Here is a 25,776-nt window from a genome sequence, read left to right as displayed (position 1 = left end):
TACCACTGAGGTTTGGCTTCTAGATGTCCAGCCTAGTGTCTGAGTTTTTATTTCACCAGGTAGAGGGATGAAGAGGAGACTCCAAGATATATAGGTGGTAGCTGTAGAGTGGTTTTTAAAGGGTGGGGGCTCAGGGCAATCTGGACATAATGGATGCTGAGCAACCACACGATGGTCTTCTCGGCTGCTGTGTGAGGACATCTCCTGGGTTATCATCGTATGCTTGCTCCAGCAGCTATTTAATGAGCTGTAATCCTAGGCTCACTTACCTAAGAGAAAGCTCCACTGAACTCAATTACACTTATTTCTAAGTAAATATTCATACAGTTACTTCTAAGTAAAATATGCATACAAAACTACCCTACAACTGGAAGAGTAGGACAGTTAGGTTAGATGAAGTCCACTTTGTTTCAGAAGATTAGGGCAGTCTGCTCAGCCTGTAAATTAAAGTGACGTTCAGAGGGAATCTCACTCAGCTGTACTGAAAAGACTGACAGTTCATGAGTGTTAATAGAATCGTAGAACTGGAAGCTTATTGTTTAGGACTCTTTGAACCTCAGCCCTCACACACACACACACGAGCGATTCACACGATGATTACTAGGGTAGGAGATGCCGCCTATCCTAGTTTGGAAACTGTGCGCACTCCCAATTTCTGACCATCCACGAGTGTGAAAACAAGGTCAAAGGCAGGGAATCCTGCTCATGTGTTAAGCCCCAGCTGAGTAGGAGAGTTTTCCTCCTACCTCGTTCCAAAGTGGGTGGGATCCAAATAGGGCATGCTCATCCTACCCCACTGAGGCTTAGCATATGAGCAAGATCCCTGCCTCTGACCTTGTTTTTACCCTCACAGATGATAAGAAATTGGGAGTGCACATAGCTCCTGAACTACCCTACCCTAGTAACCATCGTGTGAACAGCCCTACTGTCTCTCCACACTCAGTATAGCTCTGAATCTGACCTCAGCTCAACTGGGCTCGTTCCTCCACAGCTAAGCTCTGCTCCCAGCCACAGCAAGCAAGGCTCTGCAGTCAACTGCTGAGTCCTAGAGGGAATGGACTGTACATCTCTTTCATCAGTCAGTCATCCTTGACTATATCTGGTGTCTTCTTTGCTTGATTAAACCTGCAGGAAGTCAGCACACATGAGTCAGTCTTTTGTGAGGCACTAGCCTACCCTGCCCCTGTGCTTCTGGGGCCCTCCTGCATGGCTGATCAAAATCTCTCTCTCTCTGATTCCAGATATTCACTATTTTCACTGCCTCAGGATTGTAGAGATTCTTAGAGGAACAGAGGCTTCCACGAAAAACATCTTTGGTCGCTACTCTTCTCAGCGTATGAAGGTGAATGAGTGTGGAAGGGAAGCACTAAATCTTCAGCATTCCTCCCTGCATTTATAATCACCACTTTTTGTGTGAGCCTCAAAGTTGTGTACAACACAGGACGAAATAAAAATATGAGTAAAGTAATATCAACGTGTTAAAGCAACTATGAGCTGAGATTAATCCCACATTTGTCATGGACCAGTCCTCTCTCTCAAAAACTGGATTTTCACCCTTTTTCACCAAGATGCTGTAGAGTGTGGATTTTGCTCCATGATTTTACCTTGGGATGGCTCAGTGAACTGAGGATTTTTTTTTGCTTATGGCCTAAATGATCATCATATTTGGAGGGCAAGAAGAAGGTTTTACTGGCAATTAAACATGGAAAGTGTATGTTCTTCCCCTGTAGCATGTGATCTGTGCTAAGGATTGTGGCAATAAAGTGGAAATATATTCTGTGAAGTGCAGATTTTTGATTAAACAACCACCTTAAAGTAGAATACCAATAGAGTTGAAGTTGAATGAAGCGAACTTGAAAATTCTGGTATTCGATGTGGACACTACCACAAGATCTGAAATAATTTTTCCCTTTCCTCTCTCCCCCATGTGTGTCCACCAGCAGCTCCCTCTGCAAGCCACCATCATGGAACTAACTTGCTGAGACATCCAGCAGTTGCTGCTGCAATTCTGCTCAGTCTTCCCACAGTAGGTGGAGGAGGCAGAAGGCAAAGAAGACTGTTCTCTGTCTCTGTCTCTCCAGTAGGCCTCCACTGGAAGGGAAGGTTTAGGGCTGTGGTTCCCAACCTAGGTACTTCAGATGTTGCTGAACTACAACTCCCATCAGCCCAGGTACAATTTATTGTGGCTGGGGATGCTGGGAGTTGTTCAGCAACATCTGGAGGACCCCCGGTTGAGAACCACTGGCTTAGGGCATGTGGAGCTGCAATCTGGTTAAGCTTGTGGTATTCTCATCCACTCTTTTTCCTTCTTCCTTTTCCAGGACTGGCAGGAGATTGTATCACTGTATGAAAAAGAGAACACCTACTTGGGTAAGGCAACCTCTGTGCTTGGGAGGGAGACACACAGGTATAAGGGTGAAATACAGCCGACTCTCTTCCTTGGGCAGCTCTCTGCAACCAAGGGCTTGTAAATTCTATTGTTGTGCCCCCACACCACCAATCATCTTAAAAGTGACACACACAGACTTTTTTTTAGGGGGGGGGTGTCCTGAAAGTAGCTCTTCCTCATTTCCCCTATGACAGGGGTGTCAAACTGCGGCCCTCCGGCTGTCGTTGGTTTACAAGTCCCATTATCCCTGGCTACTGGCCACCATAACTAGGGATGATGGGGACTGTAGGCCAACAACAGCTGGAGGGCTGCAGTTTGACACTCCTTCCCTACGTCATAGCTGGATGAGTCCAAAGATTCATTTAGTCCAGCTCTTTGTTTCCACAGTGTTCAACCAGATGTCCATGAGAAATGTATAAACTAAGCATGATGGAGAGAGCTTGTCTCTAGCAACTGGCCATCACAAATATAATGCCTTTGAACAGCAGATTCTATTTTTAGCTGCCATGGCTAATAGCCTCTCCTTTGTGAAACTGTCCAACCTTTTCTAGTGGCCATCAGCAGATCTTTATTTATTTATTCTAATGGCCATCAGCAGATCTTTTGGCAATGAGTTCCATGAATGGGTGTATATATTGTGTGAATCAAGACTACTACTTCAGAATATTGGTTAGGGAATCACATGACTGAAAGTTTTCCCTTGACAGAAACTCTCTGCCTGTAGAAAGCAGGCATGTTAAAGAAAAGGGTTTGTGCCAAATCTTCTTCCCTTACATATTTCTTGTCTACATTCAGGGAGTAGATTTTTAATTTAATTTTTATTAATCCTGTTCAACATTTTTTTTCAAGGAAAGAAGAAACAAACAAAGCAGCTTCTTAAACAAAAAAATAGCAATGAGTAGAGAATTAGCATTTCTGGATGTGTCTCATAGACACACACACACACACACACACACACAAATGAATAATATAAAAATTAAATCATAAGGGCTATCATTCATATTTCAGAAAGAAAGAACATCCCTCCAAAATGTAAAAATACTTCCTGCTACTACCACAATAGATGTTCAGATGTTTGTGTAAAGGATTTAAATAGTTGATATAAAACTATTTGAGATGGAAGTCCCCATAGAAATTCAGAATTGTTGCCAGTACTTTGCCCATCTCTGCAATGGCCAAATGTTTCACAGGTGTGCCCACTAATATTTGACATGGGGGAGCATTCAAACGTGCAATCCCCCACCTGCATTCTGATATGGTACAGCCTTTAGAATCTATAGTAGACTTGCGTGAGAAAAAGGTTCTTCCTTTTGTTTGAGCTTGCCATGCCATGCGGATCCTCCTGCTCATCTGCGGAGTTTCTATACCAGCACCATTTATTCCTGGAGGTGTCTGTTGAAATCAAAATTATTTATATTAATCAGCGTGTACCACTCTGATCTAGAGAAAAGTCAGTTCCCACACTGGTATGCATGATGGATACTGCTTGTCCATGGCAATATGGTGTGGAACTTTAAGGTAAGTTGAAATGTAGCAACATGCACCTCCGTATTCCACAGTGGAATTGGCCAGCCTTCTGGTACGGAATGTCAGCTACGAGATCCCCTCCCTCAAGAAGCAGATTGGCAAGTGTCAGCAACTGCAGCAGGAATACAACCGTAAGGAGGAGGAGTGCCAGCTGGCGGCCACCGAGATGAGGGAGCGCTTCTACAGTTCCTGCAAGCAGTATGGCATCACGGTAGGAAGGGGTGCTGTTCCCTAACCCTCCCTACCCAGACTCCTCTGAGAAACGGTGGCAGAATGCTGACCCCCTTTCCATTTTCAGCTGGCTCCTTTTCATATCTTAAGGGCCAGACTGTGGGTGGTTATGGTCCTGAAAGTGTCCACTTGTACAACCCTTGGTAGCCTTATCTAATTTCTAAAGCATAGTGATCAGGATCAGTCTTGTTGAGTACCTACAGAGTCCCAGAGCCTTCCAGAGGGCCCATTGCTGGCCACAAGAATAGATTTGTTCCCAGTGTATCTAAAATACCTTCTCTTAAGATCTCACACCAATGTAATTCTGATTTTTATTGCTTTTTCCAAGTGGAAGATAGGCTTTTTCCGGTGTTTTGTCAGTCAGCCTTATCTTGGGCCACATTACTGAGATGATGAGGTTTGGGATTTTGTTTTGTTTTTAAAAGCAAGTTTCTGTCCCTCAACTTGCACAGAGCTTGGGCAAACCTTCTCTTGACTGTGCCAAATTGTTCTAATCCATGCCGTCTCTGCTTTCTCAGGGAGATGATGTGCGCCGGGAGCTTCTGGCTTTAGTGAAAGACCTGCCATCACAGCTTGATGAGATTGGGGCTGGTGCCAAGGGGCTTTTGGAAGCCATCAACCTGTACCAGGCCTGTGTGCAGTTTGTGTGTGACAGGTAGGTGCTGGCAGGCTGGGAAAGGTTCTATATAAAATCCTCCTTTTTTTGTCTACATGTATTCTTCCCCGTTCTTTAAGATTTACTGATGCAGATGGGGAAAGTGCATAGTTCAGTGGAAGAACACCTCCTTCACATAAAGATTCTCCCAGGTACAATCCCAAGCATGTCAGGTTATAAAAGGATCTTTGGTAGTAGGTCTTTGTAGCACCTTGGAGAGCCTATTCCAGTTGAAGTATACAGTATTGGACTAGTTAGGCCAATGATCTGATTCTGTGTAATACATAAGAACAGCCCTAATGGATCAGGGCCAAGGCCTATCTAGTCCAGCATCCTGTTTCACACAGTGGCCTACCAGATGCCCCTGAGAAGCCCACAGGTAAGAGGTGGATAAGGGCATGCCCTCTCTCTTGCTGTTGCTCCTCTGCAACTGGTATTTAGAGGCATCTTGCCTCTGAGGCTGGCGTCTTTACTCATGCTTGGGAGGTGGCCTATAGCCACCAACTAGTAGCCATTCAGCTTTATATGGGGTATGGGGTAGGACCTTTTCTGTGGTGGCACCAGTTCTATGTATCCTGCTTCTTAGGGAGTTGGGTCATCATGGATATCACAGTACAGATAGATAGATAGATCTGTCATATCCCCTTTACATACAGTATGTTCAATAGAATCAGTTACTTGCCAGCCCCCACGTGATCAGCAATCAAAAATGCAAACAAGTTAAGTAATGTATACACATATGTGAACCATCTTGAGCAGTTGTGTGTGCAAGGTAATGCCTGGCTTATTCTGTGGCCAGAGGCTACAGTCAACTGGCTGTCTGTGCAGTCAGAGCACCTGTTACACAATCAAAGTCTTCAAATAAGTGAAGGGTTGTCTTGAGAAGATGGGGGCTAATCAGTCTCATTGTCAGTCCATGAGAAATAATATGTTGAGTTTTGTTATTGTAAGATGAAATGTTATTGTTGTGATTGTTATTTATTAAGCACTTCAAGCAATCAAGCTCTGTATAGAATCATCATTGCCCTCACAATGCTATCGTTTGTAGGGTTCTTCAGTAGAAGTTGTGACCGTTAAACCATTTTTACTGTAGAAGTGCTCATATCTTGATTAGGTAAAATACAGATGGAAGAGCATGGGGTGGAAGGGTTGCTACATTCCCCCCACCCCCAAGTCAGAATTCCTGTGCCTTTGAGAGGTGTATGATAACTAAAGCTTTTCGCACCATGGGGATGAAGTGATGGAAGAGTGATGTTTGTGTGTGTGTGTGTGAGAGAGAGAGGGAGACAGAGAGAGAGAGAGAATATTGCCTATATTTCCTAGAGATATTTTTTTAGTTATGAAATGTCCAGATGAATGAAAAACTAAAAGAGTAACCTAATCTAGATTAGATTCCTGGTTCAAATTGGATTAGCTGGATTGATGTGTTGGGTGTACATTTTAATTGCTTTAAATGTTCGGTAATTATAGCTGCAACCTGTTTTACAAGGATAAAATTGTAAAGCACCCAAAGCACCTAGAAGAACAGGCCCTGCTGGGAGTGAGCCAGCATGGCTTCCGCAAAGGTAAATCTTGCCTCACCAACCTTTTGGACTTCTTTGAGAGTGTCAACGAGTGTGTGGATCAAGGTGATCCAGTTGACATAGTCTACCTGGACTTCCAAAAAGCTTTTGACAAAGTTCCTCATCAAAAACTCCTGAGGAAACTTAGCTGTCATGGGATAAAGGGACAAGTACATGTGTGGATTGCTAACTGGTTGAAAGACAGGAAACAGAGGGTAGGTATAAATGGAGAGTTTTCACAATGGAGGGAAGTAAGAAGTGGGGTTCCCCAGGGATCTGTACTGGGACCAGTGCTTTTTAATTTATTCATAAATGATCTAGAAGCAGGGGTAAGCAGCGATGTGGCCAGATTTGCAGATGATACCAAACTCTTCCGGGTAGTGAAATCCGAAACGGTTTGTGAGCAGCTCCAAAAGGATCTCTCCAAACTGGGGGAGTGGGCGACAAAATGGCAAATGCGGTTCAATGTTAGCAAGTGTAAAGTGATGCACATTGGGACGAAAAACCCCAACTTCAAGTATATGCTGATGGGATCCGAGCTGTCAGTGACAGACCAGGAGAGGGATCTTGGGGTTGTGGTGGACAGCTCGTTGAAAGTGTCGACTCAATGTGCGGCAGCTGTGAAAAAGGCAAATTCCATGCTAGGGATCATTAGAAAGGGGATTGAAAATAAAGCGGCTAACATTATAATGCCCTTATACAAAACTATGGTGCGACCACACTTGGAGTACTGCGTACAATTCTGGTCACCACATCTTAAAAAGGACATTGTTGAACTGGAGAAGGTACAGAAGAGGGCAACCAAGATGATCAGGGGCCTAGAGCACCTTTCTTATGAGGCATGACTACAACACCTGGGGCTTTTTAGTTTAGAAAAAAGACGACTGCGGGGAGACATGATAGAGGTCTATAAGGTCATGCATGGTGTGGAGATAGTGGAGAGAGAGAGATTCTTTTCCCTCTCATACAACACTAGAACCAGGGGTCACTCCATGAAATTGATTGCCAGGAGGTCTAGGACCAACAAACGGAAGTACTTTTTCACACAACGCGTGATCCACTTGTGGAACTCTCTGCCACAGGATGTGGTGACAGCCCAACAACCTGGATGGCTTTAAGAGGGGTTTGGATGACTTCATGGAGGAGAGGTCTATCAATGGCTACTAGTCGGAGGGCTGTGGGCCACCTCCAGCCTCAAGGGCAGGGTGCCTCTGAGTACCAGTTGCAGGGGAGTAATGGCAGGAGAGAGGGTACGCCCTCAACTCCTGTCTGTGGCTTCCAGCGGCATCTGGTGGGCCACTGTGCGAAACAGGATGCTGGACTAGATGGGCCTTGGGCCTGATCCAGCAGGGCTGTTCTTATGTTCTTACTTGCCCTGTTCCTGTATCTTCAACAGCATCTTAATTCACAGAGTATATCTGCACTACAAATGTATGTCTCTTTTATGCCAGCTGGACAGTTACGACTTATCTAAAGATTCCTCAGAACAGTAGTGTTGTGAGGATGCTGAGAAATCTCTAGGCTCTCTCTTAAGACTACAGTGCCCAGGGTTCCCTGGGGAAAGAAAGTGACTATTAAACCAGTTTATGTGTGTAGTACAGATACACTTGCAGAAACTGAGCATGTTGGAGGTAAGGTAAGTGGTGGTAAAAGCTTCTTCTGCTTTTTGTTGTGTGTGTTGGGATGCTGCTAAAGGTCCAGGGACGGGATCAATTAAAGCCAGCCCTGTTTATAGCGGCTTTCAGTGCATAAGTGCAGCATGGCCCCCAAACAGAGCAGATGATCTGTAGCAAAGTGCAGTCAAGACGGCGACCCTGAGCAAGGGATGAGCTTCTTGATAGCCCGCTTCCACTTGTTCATCTTGATATTTTCCTTTGCATTCTAGCTCCACAGAACAGGTAGTCCCATTGCTGAGGCATATGCAGGCTTGGGGCAACACTACTGTCTATGAATGGAGGCGGGGAGTCAAGCCAACCTTAGTAGAACGGCCAAAGCCAGAGGAAGTGAAGGAGGCAGTAGACCAAGAGGCGGTAAGTTCGCTTTCTCGGCTGCTGTGTGAGGACAACTCCCTGGGTTATCATCCCATGCTCGCTCCAGGGCAGGACGTATGCAAATTAGAAAGCTATAAAAGGAGCCGGATGGTAACCCCACCCAGTTCTTTTAGACCAAGAGGTGGTAAGTTCGCTTTTCAAGTTGGTGCAGTGAAATGTAGATGATTTGTATACATCTCCTAATGGGAAAAACAATGCAGAGCTTCTTCCAAGAATATTTAGAATGGTAAAAATACAGCGGTTGATGTCCTAACAAAGCACTTGTGGAAGAATGTTGCTAGCTACTTGCGCTAAGTCTGGAATTTGCAGTCCAGACTAGTGTTGTGCTAGTGCAAGCCTGCTTATGTGCAAGCCGTTGCATTTGTTTTAAATAGAATTTTTGGGCAGTAACACAAATCCTTGGTTTTTTTAGCACAACAATGAGATCTTCTTACGCTAGTTCAACTTGCTTAAGATGTCAGCCAGTGCAAGCACTTCCTTAAGATGTCAGCCAGTGCCAATGTGCATCTGTTTGATGCATTGTCCTCCCTACTGAATAGACTTGGCCACTTCCGGCATATGTAAACCACCTTGGGATTGTTTTAATGAAAGGCGTTATATAAATTTGTGGGATTAAATCATGAAAACATAGGAAGTACTTTGCCGGATCCGACATAGGCCCGTCTACTCTAGCATTCTGTTTTCAACAGTCACAGTCCCTGCAAGATGGATGCAGCAACCCTCTGTTGTTTGTCCCAAGCACCCAGTACCCAAAGATATACTGCTTCTGCAGAAGGAGTTTCCATTAAGCTATCACAACTAAAGCCGTTGACCAATCTATCCTTCATGAATTTGTTTAATCCTCTAAAAAGGCTACTTAAAGTAGTGGCTGTAACCACATCTTGTGGTATTAAAAATTATGCATTATGCAGAGTATTTCTTTGTTGTTCTTTTGGTCTGTCTTTAACCTACTGCCAATCTCCCCCCCGCTTCCCCCCCCCCGGTTGATTTCCACCCGCTAGCCCCAATCTCTGGCAACTTCTAATATTATGAGAGAGGAGGGGGGAAATCCCCTCTCCACTTTCAACACATCTTTCAAGTGTGAGGACACAGAAAAGTGCAGGGGGACAAGGCACTTATTTGGGATGTTTAGTTTAAAATTCAACACAGGGCAGAGGAAAGGAGGGAAAGGGAGGCAGGGACAAAGAAGAGGAAAATATGCATTTATTACAGTTATACACAGGCTTAGTTACATACTAGATGTGTTATAACTGGGAAAACAAAGCCTATGTGTTTGTGCAGGTTAACGTATTAAAAGGGTTGCTAGTTTTATACTTGCAGTAGGAATTTAGAATGCAGATCTATATTCTCCCAGAATCCGTTCATTATACTGGTGGGCTGGTTGTGTGGAGAGAGAAATTCTGAGATGTTTGAGTGTTCAGACGTCAGTTGTGGTCCAGTTGTTTGGGTCCTGGATTTATATCTGGGAGGCCAGAGTTCAAACCCCATCTGAACTGTGAACGTGTTGGATGGCGCTGAGTTTGCCATTGTCTCTTAGCCTCCTTTTCTGCCAACTGCAAAACAGGAACTTTAGGGACCTACATGACAAGGTAGTTGCAAGGGAATGCATGTTAAAAGAGCACACAGTATTTTGTACCTTTGTGCCCTGTAAAAAAAGTGTAGAAAAGAAAAAGAACTGATTGTATGTCATTTGTTATGTTCATAAGAAAAATAGGAATGAAAAGATGACAGGCATTAAACACCTCATTGTGCAAGTTTTTTGGGGGGCGGGGGGAAGGGTCAGGGTTGATAATAAGGAAATGCCCCTAGACCTGTTCAGTAAAACTCTGGTTGCCGAGTCCCCCCAGCATTTTCAAAGGACTCCTCAGTAACATCTCTTTCTTCCAGCTGCAGATTGACTGGGGTGAGTTTGGAGAAGAGTCAGCATCTGCTCCTGAGGTGGTTGATCATGGCATCTCAGTTGAAGGAGCAAGTGAGGAGATAGACTGGGGGATTTCTCTGGAGTCAGATACTCAGGTGGGTGTCTTCCATGTCCGCCTCGCCCTACATTAAGACAGCACCTGTATGAACTTCCATTATGAATCCAGGACACTGTGAAGAGTCTCTCAGTTAACCAAGCCTTAGGTTGTGGCTTAGACACAGCCAAAGTGTTGTAAATTAATAAAGCACTTTTAGGGTTTTTCCTTTGCAAATGTGTGGATCAGAAACTCTATATAAAGTTTGAGATTTGGAACATAGGAAGCTGCCATATACTGAGTCAGACCTTTGATCCATCTAGGTCAGTATTGTCTATATAGACTGGCGGTGGCTTCTCCAAAGTTTCAGGCCCTATCTTGGAGATGCGAGGGAGGGAACTCCGAGGAGTATTGAATTATAACATAGCCATTTGAGGTGATCACGACTGTGCCAGTCACCAGTCCTGAAGGATTCTTGATTTCCCATTCTACAGGAGAGCAATGCTGCTTGCATAGACTGGGGAGATGGAAGTGATGACATAGCTCAGATAATGGTACTGGAGGATGGCAGCGAGGGTGAGTACCTCTGCTTCCTCATTTCTGAGAGGCAGTGAATATGCACAGCAGGAAAAGGTTGGGGAGCATTCTCTTCCCATGCAGATACTGGACTGGCTGATTCAGGCAGAACTACATATTGAGGCTATTCTCACGATGGGGGGAAACCAGGATAAGGGAGCCCAGCCTGGTTTTCCCCCATCGTGAGAACCACCGGGCTCATGGGCGAGCCCGGTGACTCAACGGCGGCTAGCCCGCCAAAGTAGCCCTCCTCTAAAATGAGATTAGCGAAGCGAGTGAGATTAGCAGAGCGGGGCGAGTGCTCTGCTAACCCTGTTTTTTCGATCGTGAGATGCCACAGCTGCAGCAAGCCTCCCGGTGTTGGGGGTCTCCCCAGAATGTGCACAGGGCATGCTGAGACTTCCAGGGGCCAGATGCCCCCCTCCCCTGCCCATCCTCCCCTTCCCTACCGGCTCCGTGATGGAGCCGGTAATTGTGTGGGTGGACAATCTGGCCACCCAGGGAGGGCTTGATGCTCATGTGCGGGGAGAGCAGGCTTGACCTGCTATCCCCACCAAACCCCATCCAGCTCCCCACGCTGCTCGTGTGGAGAGCCTCATTATCTTTGCAAATTTGGATTAAATGGGGAACAAACGCTGATGGTAAACTTCAAATGATTTCAAGGCAGAAGGTGGAATACCTTTTAGGCCTTGAACAGGCTGTGGTAAGTCCTGCACCAATTGTTAGTTTGTAAAAAGAGAAGTTCTGAGACTCAGGACCAAGGGTGTAGCAAGGTTGGAGTGGGCCCAGAGACAAGATTTTAAAATGGGCCCCCCTTAACTGAAGCTCAGCTCATGAGTAAAGACCTATGTGCCACGATAGAACATCATCCTAAATTATTTTTTAAAGGTTTTGTAAATGCTGTTCTGGTAGCTCCAGGTCTTAACACTCACATCAGTTCTGGAGGATGAATACAACTGAAGGAAGCCGGGGCGGGTGCGCGACTGGGGGAATCAGTCATGTGACCTCCCTCTGGAAGGCCCCCCCAAGGCAGTGGGCCCCCAGACAACTGTCTCCCCTTGCCCTATGATAGTTACGCCCCTGCTCAGGACTATCTAGAAGCCACATGCTTTACATGGAAGCCCTGTAGTGTAATCCCTGTTGGGCATGAGGAGGAGAAGGAGGAGAATGCATGAGAGGGGAATGCAAGCTGAGAGGCTGTCATTACTTTTGCTCCTGCTTCCTATGTCCCAGGACTCCTTCCTAATGAAGCCTGTCTCAAATTAAGCCATGCTCTCATGACTTCTGATTTCTAATGTGTCTGTCTTACCTCTTGTGGCAAAAGTAGCCTGTCCTATAGTCAACTTCATCAACAAGGAGACCATGACTGCCCAGATATGTTCAAGTTTCAAAATTGGGCCAAGAGAATTCAGTGACATCACAGAGAGAATCAGGTTTCTAGTTTATAAGCAAGCCCTAACCTTCATCTAGGGGCTGGTGTAGGCAGTGGGAAAATGCAGCCCCTTCTATCGAAAAAGCATTTTATATTGCCTCCAGTGAAATGCTGCAGAGCCTGGTGGCAAAAACCGATGCAGTAAAGGAACTCTAGGCAGCTGGTGAGGAATTGAAAATCCTAAACCAGGTAATTAAACTCCTATCCTATAACTGAGACAAGGGTAGCAGCAAACTTTGAGTTTGGGAATCCAAATTTGTAAAGATAATGTAGTTATTCCCTGAGTCAGTCTGCCCTGTGCCTGAACTGGAAGAAAGAAGCGGACACAAGAGGGTGCTGTTGGACATGTGTTTCCTCCTGCAGCGATACCCCTTTGGTACAGAAGTCTGCATTTTCCCCAGCACTTCTTTCTTGTTGCATTTGTTTGATTTTTCTGTTTCTCCCTTCTGTTTCTGGTGTATGCATGTACCAGTCAGTACTGAAAGACTTACAGGTAGGAACTCCTGCTTCTTGAGGTTGCAGTAGCTTGTCTATTCACAAATAGATTTTTTTTTGAAAAGGAAAATTGAAATTCTTGTAGGCTACTGGATTCAGTCTTAGATTCCTTTAGCCTTTAAGGCAATTCATATCATATAGGTAGCATAGCATAAGTGTTCACTCCTATGCATGGGTGTACCAGTATGATGGGTGTACCGGTTTGCTTCTGAACAGCAGTCCTGGAAGCCTACTCACAGGTAGGTTTACTTGGGGTTTGGCACTCCAGCCTGCCATTTCAAATGGCAGAGTGTCAACAGACATGTGGATAAAGGTGATTTGGTTGACATAGTATACTTGGGCTTCCAAACTGTTTTGGACAAAGTTCCCCACCCAAAGCTCTTGAGTAAACTTAGCAGTCATGGGATAAGGGTACTGGTTCATGTTTGGATTGGTAACCTGTTGAAGGACAGGAAACAGAGGGTAGGAGTAAATGGATAGTTTTCAGAATGGAGGGAAGTAAGACGTGGGGACCCCAGGGATCTGTACTGGGACCAGTGCTCTTTAACTTGTTTAATTGCTCTTTAAATGATCTAGAAGTTGGGGTAAGCAGCCAAATTTGCAGATGACACTAAACTATTTAGGGTAGTGAAATCCAAAACATTTTTGTGAGGAGCTCCAAAAGGCTCTCGCCAAACTGTGAGTGGGCAACAAAATGGCAAATGCAGTTCAATGTAAGCAAGTGTAAAGTTATGCATATTGAGCTATAAACCATAACTTCACATATACACTGATTAGGGGTGTGCATGGCACCGCTCCAGTTGGTTCGGTTCAAGTTGTGCACCCAGATTCTATGCCAAGAAAATGAATTCTGGAACCTCTGTGAATGATGCAAAATTAAGCATATCTACATTTGTTTTTCTTAGCCATTGGGAGTGGAAAGAGCTCTCAGGGCCACTAAAGTCCAAGCCCCTGACTTATCTTGTGGTTCTGAGAAATACTGCATGTTTTCTAAATGTTTTCCAGTCTTTTTTTCCTCTTTTTTTTTTTTTTTTTTTGCATCCATAGGTGCTGGAAATGCATATGTGACTTTAAAAAAAAGTTACAGCTGAGGTTTACAGGATGCTGTATTTTGTGTCCAATACAAAGTCACATCTTTGTGCAGCATCTTCCACCTGTGGGTTCTGTCTTCTCCTCCTGGAGGATGGAGGAGGAATGCTGAACTATTTAGAATTGAATCTTTCCATTCTTGTTGAATTATGGTTGAAACCATAAATGGAAGAAAAGTTGAAGAAATGAAGTAAGGGAGCTGAGCTGTTGCCTCAGCAACATAATAACATTAATAACTAACAAATTAATTTTCCTTCCTTCCCTCCTCTCCCTAATTCTCCATATCCAGTTCCAGAGGAAGTTGCCAGAGGACCTGATGCTCTCACTCTTCTGGAGACCCCAGAGACCCGGAATCAGTTCATTGATGAGCTAATGGAGGTGATGCGATGCTCGTTTTAAACCACACTTAATACTTTTTCTTTCACTGACCCATTCCTTTCTGACTATTCTAAAAAGCTTCACTGGGACAAATCTGGAGAGCCATGGATTCAAATTTGTTGGGCTGCTTCCAGGACAAATGGATGTGGTTCTCAACTTTAACTCTCTAGATTCTATTTCCCTTTCAGTTTTGGACAACCCAGGAATTCTGCTTCCCCTTTTTGTTGCAGAATTCTGGTCCTTTACAATTCCTGGACAAGAGCATTTATCTGGTTCTTTGGTTTCCCCCTTTTGTGCAGATTGCTGAACCAGTAAGGAACAAACGCATCTAGACTCAAAGAATATCAGCTCAACTAACTTGATTAAAACAAGTTAAGGAAGTTTATTGGCACAATGCCCAAACAAGGGATGCAATGAAATAACATAGGATAATAACAAAAATTATCAATAACAAAGGGACAGCAAAAACATAGAGACATCAGTAAAAGATAAAATTAACTTACAATAGAAATACGTGCAAAATATTAATACAAAGCAATAATAGCAACTAGCGTGCTCCTCCTTTCTGCCTCTAGTATCTACTTAAGCTTTTTAAGTTACTCTGGGGGTGATTCACAGGGATCGCCAGGGGTTAAAAAGGACCCAGCCATCATGGTGCAGGGAGATCCTAGTAAAAAGAGGGGCTTCCAGACTGAAGGTTCCTGCTAAAGAGCACGGCGCATGTCTCTTCCTCAATAATGCTATTTCCTCTGAGCTGAAATACAGGCATAATCCTTTCTGAGGTGGTAAACCTGTGTCTAAGCTGTACAGCTTCAGGCTGTAGGTGGAGGCTGAGATGACTGAATGGTCTTCCTACAAAACATATTCTGAGTAAAGAAAAGTACCATGTCAAGAAGGCTAAATTAAAACCCTTCCTTTGCATCTGTTTTTCTGTCTGGAGGGACTTTAAAAAAGAAAAGAAAAGATTAAGCCATTGGTCATGTGAGCCCAGCCGAGATGCAGGTTTACCACTTCTTTGAGAACCAGGCCTAAGAATGCATACACAAAATGATGGCTTTAGAAATCAAAATTAATTAATCCAGGGAAACTACCAGCGTTCTGATGCTATATTTGCAGTCACTGATGTGTATTAGAATCCCCTTTTCACTCATAGAAGTGAGGGGAGACATCTACCTTTTCCCCATCCATCAGTTGACATGAAAGGGTGTACACCAACTCATACGTTTTTAACTGCCATCCCCTACTTTCACATTTGGAATTATATATAGATTAAAATCTCCTTTGGGTTTGCATTGAAAACATGGGAGAAAAACATTCTCCCTTTTACCATATAAAAACTGAAATTATTTTGATTGTGAGTATGAGAGGAAGGGGAATGTATTAAGGATAAATCAACCACATTAAGTGATGGTAATTATATTTTATTTTTTTTCTTTCAAATTTTTGTATACGCTTTTCAGCTATAACAATTTGCAAAGTGGTTCACAACAACTAAATCAGATGTATAGTGGATGATTTTGCCATCTTCTTTGAGATGACAATAATACTTTTAATAACTAGATAGAAGCCCATCAAAAATAATGGGTGGAATGATGCGGAACACCTTTTGGTTTTATGTGTCACCTTTCTCCCTCATTGTTCATGTTAGTTTCCTTTCCATCCATCCCTTTTTCCATCCTTTCTTTCTTTGTGCCTAGACTCCTCTCCTCTTCCTCTGCACTTGTTTTTCTGGCCGTCCACCTCTCCATTCTTCTTTCATTCCTTTCTCCCCTTCTTTCCCAGTACTACTTCCTTCCCTGCATTCCCTTTGGTTTTTAGTGACAGTTATTTTGTTGTATGTGGTATAGGTGTTGTCGTCCCCACCCCCCAGTTGTAGACAGCTGTAATTTTAATTGTCGTTTGGAACATTGGTAATGCAGTTTTCAGTCAGCAGATGTCGCTGCTTGACATGAGCATTGTGAAAAGGAAAGGAGGCAGGGAAGTGAAACACTGAACAGTAGAACATTGTTGGCCGCTTGCCTTTCCAGAGGCCTGGTCCTCTTTTGAAAATAATGGCATGTTTTAAGGCTAGTTAAAGGTTATTACACTCTGAGATGGTGGTTTTCTGGAGGGGAATGGAATGTATGCCAGGTCTGAATTTCCGAAACCTTTAAATGTCCTAGAAGGATTGGGGTAGTATGAGTTGTAGAATGTGAGCAACCGACCCATGGTAGGGATGTGCACATAACACATGTGAGGGTGGTTTGACGGGTGTGTGTATGTGCATCCTTAAGGGCGGGGGAGGGTGCACTTACCCCTCCCACCGCATTTCCCCCACCGGTGCTCCATTTTATTACAGCCCATTGGGGTGGCAGTGTACCTCCCTGCCGCCCCATCACCGTGTGACTGGAAGTAACATATGTGCCTGTGTGTGCCAGGCACAGGCGCGCGCATGTTGTGGGCAGGTGCTTACGTGTGTGTGTGTGTGTGTGCGCGCGCGCGTGCGTACAATGGGTGCAATGCGCCTGTGCCTGGCACACAGAGGTGCATCTGTTACTTCTGGTCAGTTCTGGGAGATGCGGCCACAGGGTGGCAAGGAGGTATTTTGCCACCCCGAAGGGCTTTAACAAAATGGAGTGGCAGCAGGGGAGATATGGTGGGAAGGGTAAGTGCCCTCCTCCCTTAAAGATGCATACACACCCCTGCCATCGAACCAGCGAAACCACCCGCCGAGCGAACCGGTTCGGAGGCCCACATCCCTAACCCATGGCATGCACTTGGAAATTACACGTCAGTGTTCTTATAGTATATTTCCAGTATTTAAAATGGTTTACAGAGATTATATTATTTGAGTAGCTATTACAATAACCTTGTTAAGGTAGGCCACTGTTTTTTCATCCCCATATTACAGATAGGGATGTGCATGAACTGGTGTCCGGCCGGTTTGGCGGCAGTGGGGTTACCTTTAAGGATCAGGGAAGGTGCTTTAAGGAGCAGCGAAGGTCCCCCCCCCCCGCGCATTTTCCCTACCTGTTGTGAAAACTGCTGGTCACTACCAGTCTGACACTGGCCAGGGTGGCAAGGGGGTATGCTGTTGCCCCTCACCAGCAGTTTTCACAACAGTGTGGGTAGGGAAAATGCGCAGAGCGGGGGGAATGAGCACCCTCTCCGCTCCTTAAAGGAACTCCCCCCCCCCGCTGCTGAAGCTGAGGGAGAGTGGCTCAGTTAAGTCCACTTAAGGCCAAACTGGATGTGATTTAATCATGTCATTGATCCTGGCATATTATTATTTATTTAATGTATATACCACCTGACTTCAAAGGCTCGTGGCAGTTCACAAAAATAAACACAATAAAGACAAAATAAAACAAACTCTTAAAACAGCAATTTAAAACATTAAAAGATTACTAAAAGCCAAGCGGAAAAAAATGAGTCTTAAGGGCTCCTTTGAAGGCTAGTAAAGACATTAAACCACAAATGTCCATAGGGAGCACATTCCAAATCCCAGGCGCGACTACTGAGAAGGCCCGCACCTGAGTCACTGCCAGACGGGCAGTCAGAATATGGAGTCAGACCTCTCTCGATGATCTTAATGTGCTGTGGGGTTCATGCAGTTTGTCTTTATTTCTATAAATACTGTGCTTGGAGCCCTGATCTTGATCAAGACTGTGGTAGGAGAGCTTTAACCCTGCCTCCCATGGCTGCATATGTTGGGGCAGGATTCAAGACTATTCCGGAATGGAGTCTTCTAATTGAAAACAGGGTTTGAGTCTAGTGCAGTATGGCTCAAATGCAACTTTGAAAACTGCCATATACTGTGGCCCCACTGCCTTCCTCTTGGGGACTGAACTCAGGCATGAAAAGACCCTGAGATTTAACAAAATGGAGCGCCTGCGAGAGAAATGCGGTGGGAGGGGTAAGTGCCCCCCTCCCCCTTGGGGGGAGCAGGGGGAGAGCAACCTGCCCTATCCATCCCCAGCGCAGCATTCGTCCAGTGGCTATTGCTGGTGTCTGTCTTGTGTTTCTTTTTTAGATTGTGAGCCCTTTGGGGACAGGGGAGCCATCTTTATTTACTTATCTATATATATAATTCTCCTGGGTGTGCCTTGGAATGTGCATCCCAGCGCCCAGCTGATTGCCTGGGCAGTGGACGCACCTGATTGCCTGAGGCTCACCCAGGAGGATTGGTTGCCGTGGCGGCGGCCCAGATGTGGAGGCCAGAGGTGGCGGGCCCGGCTACGGAGGCAAGGCCCAGGAGGGGGGAAAGAAGGGGGGGCAGAAGTGGCGGTGGGGAGGAGAGGTGGCTGGGCCCGGAAGCAGAGACTGAGGCAGGAAAGGTAACCACCAGCTGTGGGGGGGGGGGAGAGGTAACCACCGGCCCCAAAGAGCACACAGATGTTCTGTGCGGGGTCGGCTAGTTTATTTTTATTTCTCTATGTAAACCACTTTGGGAATGTTTGTTGAAAAGCGGTATATAAATATTCATTGTATCGTATCTTTGACTGGCAGGCATCTGTGCTCTGTTTCCTCACTTTCTGCTTATGTTTTCTCCAGCTGGAGATCTTTCTATCCCAGCGTATTGTTGAGACAAATGAAGAGGCAGATATCCTGTCTGTGAGCCAGTTCCAATTAGCTCCGCCCATCCTGCAAGACCAAACCAAAGAGAAATTGGAAGTCATGGTGACAGCCATTCAGGATCTCATTGGCCGCCTGACTAGTTTGAGAATGCAACATCTTTTCATGATCCTTGCCTCCCCAAGGTTGGTGAACTTTCCCTCCCCCCACTCTGCCAACTCCTCTTTGTAGGGTCAGGCCTTTCCTTTTCCTTTTCTTTTTTACTTAAGCAAAAACCCCTTTCTTATTTACAGGGGCAGGGTTGGGAAGGACAGAGGGTTGTCATTACCCCAGGATTGGCTTAGAGTAATCAGGGATCAGCATCAATCTCCAGGTGACTATTGAAAACAGTCCTGGAGATTTTAATTACTGGATATTGTGAAACATATTGTGGGGGGGGGGAACCCTCCAGTAATAGCTTCAGTCAGAGTTAGTCGCTCTAGTAGGAAACGGATTTCTTCTCCTTTCCAATCTTAGTTGTCATTTAACAGTACTGGGCCCAAGATTAATCCCCACTAGACTGAAATGGCAGGGAGATGAGAGAAAAAATTGGTTAGAAGAACTGATAACATGGATCTTAATAGATTTTAGTGATATGGGGTGGGGGGATGGTTTCTGGAGGGTCTTGGTTTTAAATTATGGAGAAGCACACTTTTCTGGTCCCCATTGATAGGTCTAGAAGCTTGATGTTAGACATTGTTGAGAAGCATGCAAGGCTCCTAAAAAGCGGCTCAGGTGTTCCAAGGCAAGACAGTTCTGTGCCTTGCCTGTCTACCTGTTCCTGTCACCTGGTTTGTTAAGGGCCTGCATGGAGAAGAAGGATTTTGGGGACAAGATCAGATGAGCTCATGCAGTGCATCTGAGACCCAGAACAACATCTACAAGCAGCCTATTGCAGTCCCTTTCTGCCTGTATTCATTGCAGATAGAGGGAGTTCCAAGCTGTCTGCTGCACTCCATGCAGAGGGTGTGGTGTTTGTGTGTGAGAATCACTGCACTGCAGTGCCCCCTCTTTTCCTGGGAAGAGCTTCCTACATTTCAGGTTATCTGCTAGAACACAAACTGCGAACAACTCATGCAGATGCACCATAATTAGAGCTGCAAGCTGATTAAAGAGGTTGAGGCTTTTAATGAATTACTCAGTAATCTGATTGAAATTTAAATACGTTTATGTATTGCAGTATCTAAATGAAGGTGCTTTTGTGAGGATAGTGAAGGGAAAGGACAGTTGTTCTGAAGCATAAAATGTAACTTGCAGTTTAACAGCTGGCATTCTGTGCCGCAAAACGTGGGCGGTGCAGAACCTCCTGTGCTGTTACACGTGTCTAAAACAATACCTGTGGTATTGCGGGACAAGGCTGGTGCACAGCTCCTTTAAATTGCACAGTCACAGTTGCACGTTGCTACATCCATTGGAAATAATGAATGTAGGATGATGCAACTGCATGGTTTGAAGTAGCAGTGCACCAGCCCTGTCCCCTAGCACCACAAGCGCTGTTGTAGATACACGCAGCAGCGTGGGCAGGCAGGGGGTTGAACTGCCAGCTTTTCATAATTTCAGCCATTATTGGTCTGAAAACACACGATGTAGTTATACTGCTGAAGTTGAGCCGTTCTGGCCCCAGAAGCTGCTTGGACGAAAGGCTGCTAGGGAGCCACATGTCAGGGAGTGGGCAGATGTACATCATTTTAGCAGTGAACCAACTATGGAGCCCAAATGTCCAACTTTGTCCTCTAGATCAGGCTCAGGAGAAACTTGATTTGCAGCAGAAGCGAGATTTGCACAGTGCAGATTGACCAGCGCTTATGTCAGACGCTCCTTTCTGGAGCAAGCCGTACTCAGCCATGATTGACTTGGCCTTGAGTCAGTCACATAATACTACCTCCCCCTTTCTCAGAGCAGTTCTTCAAGAGTTAAAAACATCAATGACAACAAAGAAAAGAAAGCAAACATTGAACAAATGTTTGATCAGATATTAAGCTACGCACTTGGAAAACAAAAAAACCAAAAACAGATTGAATGGGCTGCCAGAAGCTTGGGGTGGGAGGAGCAAAGTGGCAATTGGAATTTGAACCGAAGGCTGTACATGTGTTTTATGTGGACTGAAATTGGGAACTTACCTGCAGGAGAAACTCATCCTGCAGTAGGAAAAATGGCACTTTTTCTTGTTTCTGGCTACATTTCTATAGCCCTCTAGACTACACAGAGCTATTTGCAGGACGAGTGGAATATAACTGTAGTGAATTATACCTGAATGCTATCACTCATTTCTAGAAGGAAAGGCCATCTTCAGTATTTTCTTATTCTCCAGTCTTGAACCTGTGGGCTCTAAAACACCCATGTGTTTTACAAGCCACATGGCTTCAAACAAGTTCAGAATCCATCAGCACAGCGATTGCCCCAGATTTGAAATACTGATTGACACTGATTTCACTCAAACACTGCCATTCTTTGAATTGTCTGTGATGTTATTGGTACAAAGAAAACTGGAAAGGTTTCACCCAGAAACACAAATTGTTTGCTAGCTGTAGATACGAACTGGAAGGAAAAGACATTTTTACATGTCTTCCTCAAATCCGATGCAAGGAGGAGGAAGCTGGTGTGTCAGTGAGGCCAACATGGTGACCAGTGTTTTAAAAAAGTTTATTTATTATCAGCAATTCTGATTAAGCAGGGAAAAGAGGTAAAATTAATTTATGAGTAAACTTTTGTTGTAGTCCTAAGCATATTTGTCAGCAAGTAAGTTCCATTAAACTTATTGGGTCTTACTTTTGTGTAAACATTCTTCGGATAGTTATATTGATCAGTTGGTTAAAACTTGTAGCAGCAGTCCAAATACCGTGTCCCCTTCTGTTCAGTCCTCCTGCCCCTCTTCTTTGCCCTTACAGCTGCTCCTTCACTTTTCAGACTATGATACTTCTCATACCATTCCACACCTTTTCTTCTGCTACCCCATGACTTTTTGCCAGAAAATATTAACTTCTGCAAAACAGAGTTGGGGTGGGGGTGGGGATCATTCCCATTGAGCTGTAAATATACAGCTTTACCTAGTGATGGACCAGATGATACTTTGGACCATTTCAAATCCTGTGATTCTAGGATCTCTGGGTGGGACCAGCAGTTTCATTGACTTAGGGACTATCGTGGACAAATGTTTGCTGGCAGATCTCTCATGGCAGCTCTTATGACTCAGGTATGTGGACCGTGTGACGGAGCTCCTCCACCAGAAACTGAAACAGGCTGACCTGCTACTCTTAAAGAAGGAGCTGATGGTTCAGAAGCGACAGGAGGCCCTGGAAGAACAGGGCACCCTGGAGCCAAAGCTTGACCACCTTGTGCAGAAAACCAAGGAACTGCAAAAACTGGTGAGCGTGGTGTAAATCACAAAGATGAGGGGCTTCCCATCTCCAGCTTTGGGGTGGCCCATAGATCAGTTCCATTTCAGGTCTGCTCCATCATAAAGTGTACCTAGTATCTCACTATGTACTGATGCTGTCGGAAATTTATTTTGCTTCAGTAGAAATAGGAGGAAATAGCCGCAGTGGAATGCATTGTGAAAACTATGGCGAGCAAATGCCAAATAATGTGAGCTGAAAAGAACTGCAGGGAGGAGATGAGAATCTCTCTGGAGGAGGTGAAGCTTGGCAGGTAGTTGACCTGGCAAGTAGCTGGGCTGGCAAGCTGGAAAATAGGGGGCCAGGAGGCAGTTAAGGGCAGTCCGATGGCAGCTTGGTCTTTACCCAAAAGATGAGTTGCTCAGGGCAGAGCTATGTTTGTTTAGTTCTGTAATGCTTTTAAGGAATGTTAAATGTGAAACAAAATACTGGCATGGAGGGTGAAGGGCTTCTTTACCGTTTCCCATCGTGCCTTTTTGTTTTTGTTTTTGCCCTTTCCCAAGCTGCTGCTTACGTCTGTCAGAGGTACCCTTGTCTTTTCTCCAGCAGAGTTAAAATTATTGGTGGTGGAGTGATTTCCTGTTTAAAAACAGTGCAACAGAAAACATTAAGAAGTTTCTCTCTGCCTGCACTGTTCTTAATAATAATATTACTTACAGTTTGTCTAGCACTTTTTGAATATGCAAAACATTTTCCATGTCTTTGTTGTAATGTAATCCTTACAACAACCTTGTAAGATCAGTAAGTGTCATAATTATCCCCATATTGCAACTGGGGCTGAGATGGTTTGACTTGCCTAAGATCACCTAGTGAGTCCATGGCAGAGGTAAGATCCAGCTGGAGTAGTTGTGAGTCATAGCTCAGTTTCTTGACCACTAGTTTGTGTTTCAACTTGTGGCTTCAGTTGGTAGCATTGCATAAAGATGTAAAGGTTTATTAAAAAATAAATACAAATCAGAACTACATACAGCATGTGGTTTTGCCCTTAGGTTAAGTTGCTGGAGACACTGTAGCGCCAGACAAATATATGCACATCTCCAGCTGCCTTACACTGAATCAGGCCGTTGGTCCACCTAGCTCAGCATTGTCTAAACTGCCTAGCAGTGGCTCTCCAGGATTTCAGATGGGGTCCTCCTTTCCCAGCCCTACCTGAAGATGGCTGAGGCTGGACACTGAGCTTTGGCTCAGTGTCTGACTCCTGTTGACCTCACTCCTGCAACAGAAGCAGGCCAGCAGCCCCCACTCTGGCAAGGCACCCCAATGGAGCAGAAGGCAAAGGGCTGCTTGCTAGAATCTCCAGTTCAAGATTTCCCCCTTGCACCTGCTCAGGGACCCACCCAGCTTTTGCAGCCTTATGTAATGTATTTCACGAGGTGAGATAATGGAAGTTCTTGTAGAAAATGGGTTTGTACACATAGGAACCAGTAGCTCTCAAATGCTCTACATATACTTCAAGGGCTTATACTTCTACACCAGGAAGGAGTGGCAGAAGATGTATCACAACATGTTTCTGAGGTACACTGATGCTACAGGAAGGAAGTGCGCTGTGGCTTCACTGTTCTATGCAGGCCTGTTTCACAATTCTGTGCAATTGTCCTACAAGCATGGAATTCTGTACTGAGTGCACAAGTCTTGAAAATCTCAGCTTTCCGTTTAAAAAAAATGCATGTCAGGTTTCAGAGTCCTCCTGGCTAAGAATATAAGCCTGCAAATATATCAGCAATATCTGCCGACATCTCAAGCGGGCTTGTTTGTCGGCGTGTGGATGTGTGTATGAAACTTCCAGTATTCAGGTGTAGAGCTTTGCCTCTCCCCATGATTACCAGAAGCAGAATAAATGGAGCAACGTAAGAAATCTATGCAAATTCAGTTTCACTGTATAATTAATGCAGGTCATAGCCCAATGGTAAGTGGAATCTGTAGCTCGGTGGTGAAGGACATGCTTTGCATGTAAAAGAATACCATGTTCAGTCTCTGGAATGGCCAGTTAAAGGGCCTGAGAGCATGACTGAGCATGATTTCTGCCTGAGACCTTGGCCACTCCTAGTCACATGTGTACTTCAAACAGTGTGCATACAGCACTAACTCCCAAGCTAGTCCCCATGCTTCCACAGCATATGTACTCTTATGCCTATGTTTCAGACACATGGGGAATGACGCCGGGCATGTGTGCTGTTGTTTGAAGCATGCACACAGCATTAGGATGTCACCCAGTAGAATTAACTTGGTTAAGATGGACCGATGGCTTGGTTTAGTTAACACAACTTCTTATATCCTTAACTCAGTTCTTCTTGGGGATGGTGCAGATGTATGTTTCCTACCCTTTCTTGCATCAATACTCCCTGTTATCCAAAATTTGAAACTGGTGTCCAGGCCTGGGCTCAAGACATCACTCTTAACCATCGTGAAGGCTAGCAGCAGGGGTGGGATTCATGCTTGAGAGTGGGAAGGCTGTGGGAGGAAGCACTTGCATAGGTCCCATGCATTTCAGTGGGGTTTGTGCAGGAGAGCTTCCTGGTGGATTGAACCATGTTTTAATTGGTAGGAGTGGGGTACCATCTGGATTTTCAGCATGATTTTCAGCTTCTGTGCTTTGGTTTCAGGGGAGACCTCACAATGGGCATTCTGTCTTTCAGATTGAAGCTGACGTCTCTAAACGGTACAATGGCCGACCTGTGAACCTGATGGGTGCTTCGCTCTGATCCTTCCCCTCCCAAACACATATGCACCTTAGGCACACATTGTGGGGTTGAAGCAGCAATGCAATAACCACATCCTCAACCAATGAGAAGGAATTCCAAGGAGAAGAACCGAGGAGCATAAGGACCAAGCAGAAGGGATGCCAACTGGTCAAACTCTGAGAATGAGGAATGGCTAATAGGGAAGATTCCTTCCCCCACCCCCACTTCTATATGGAGCTGTAAGGACTCACTTGTTAACAGGTCCCTTGAACAGATGTTTGAATAAAGCTGCCTGCTCCACCCCTGAGCTTCTGTGTTCAGATTAATAGCCATCCCCTTTGGCCAAAAAAAGATATAAAATGGATCCCATTTGGTGCTTGTCTAGGGTAATAACCCTTCTGTAAAGCTTTCCTTGCTGTCTTAAGGAAAACTGACCCCCACATACCACCTGGTTGCAGAGAGCTCTATGAGAATCACAGATGAACTGCTTCTTTGCTAGGTCTTGGAAATGATGTTCCAACTAGAATAGAAGCCCCACCACCATTGCATCATCACACACTGACCTCTACATAACATCTCTGGAAAACAAGTCCTTTCCTCTGTCTGCCTTTGGAATATTGACTCAGTCCCCAGCATTCTTGGGATGAATCTGCCACTCAGATGCAGGCCGTTTTCATTTGTCTTCAGAGGAACATTGACTCCACTCCCTTCTGTATGTTTCTAATATTGTGGTTCCAACCTCAGTCACTATAAAGAGATTTATAGTG

The 25,776-nt window shown here is 44.9% G+C and overlaps 1 protein-coding gene across 7 annotated transcripts in view; it reads left to right on the top strand.

Annotated features, from left to right (window-relative positions):
* CDK5RAP3 (CDK5 regulatory subunit associated protein 3) overlaps positions 1–25,311 on the top strand; it is a 35,017-nt gene extending 9,706 nt beyond the window's left edge. For 6 of the 7 annotated variants that reach the window (XM_053262253.1, XM_053262255.1, XM_053262250.1 and 3 more), the window contains 11 exons: positions 1,242–1,342; positions 2,322–2,370; positions 3,949–4,127; positions 4,666–4,802; positions 8,250–8,394; positions 10,303–10,431; positions 10,865–10,946; positions 14,252–14,340; positions 18,874–19,079; positions 22,127–22,298; positions 24,965–25,311. In XM_053262253.1, the coding sequence (XP_053118228.1) occupies positions 1,242–1,342; positions 2,322–2,370; positions 3,949–4,127; positions 4,666–4,802; positions 8,250–8,394; positions 10,303–10,431; positions 10,865–10,946; positions 14,252–14,340; positions 18,874–19,079; positions 22,127–22,298; positions 24,965–25,030 (1,355 nt within the window). In that variant the 3' untranslated portion in view covers positions 25,031–25,311. The remainder of the gene's footprint in view (positions 1–1,241; positions 1,343–2,321; positions 2,371–3,948; positions 4,128–4,665; positions 4,803–8,249; positions 8,395–10,302; positions 10,432–10,864; positions 10,947–14,251; positions 14,341–18,873; positions 19,080–22,126; positions 22,299–24,964) is intronic. The other variant, XM_053262252.1, reaches the window with a different exon arrangement.
* Positions 25,312–25,776: the final 465 nt, after the last annotated feature.

Source organism: Hemicordylus capensis, chromosome 6, assembly GCF_027244095.1.
Source record: "Hemicordylus capensis ecotype Gifberg chromosome 6, rHemCap1.1.pri, whole genome shotgun sequence".
Classification (NCBI taxonomy): Eukaryota; Metazoa; Chordata; class Lepidosauria; order Squamata; family Cordylidae; genus Hemicordylus; species Hemicordylus capensis.
The sequence above is the reverse complement of the archived record's forward strand: the minus strand, read 5'-3'. Positions and strand labels throughout refer to the sequence as shown.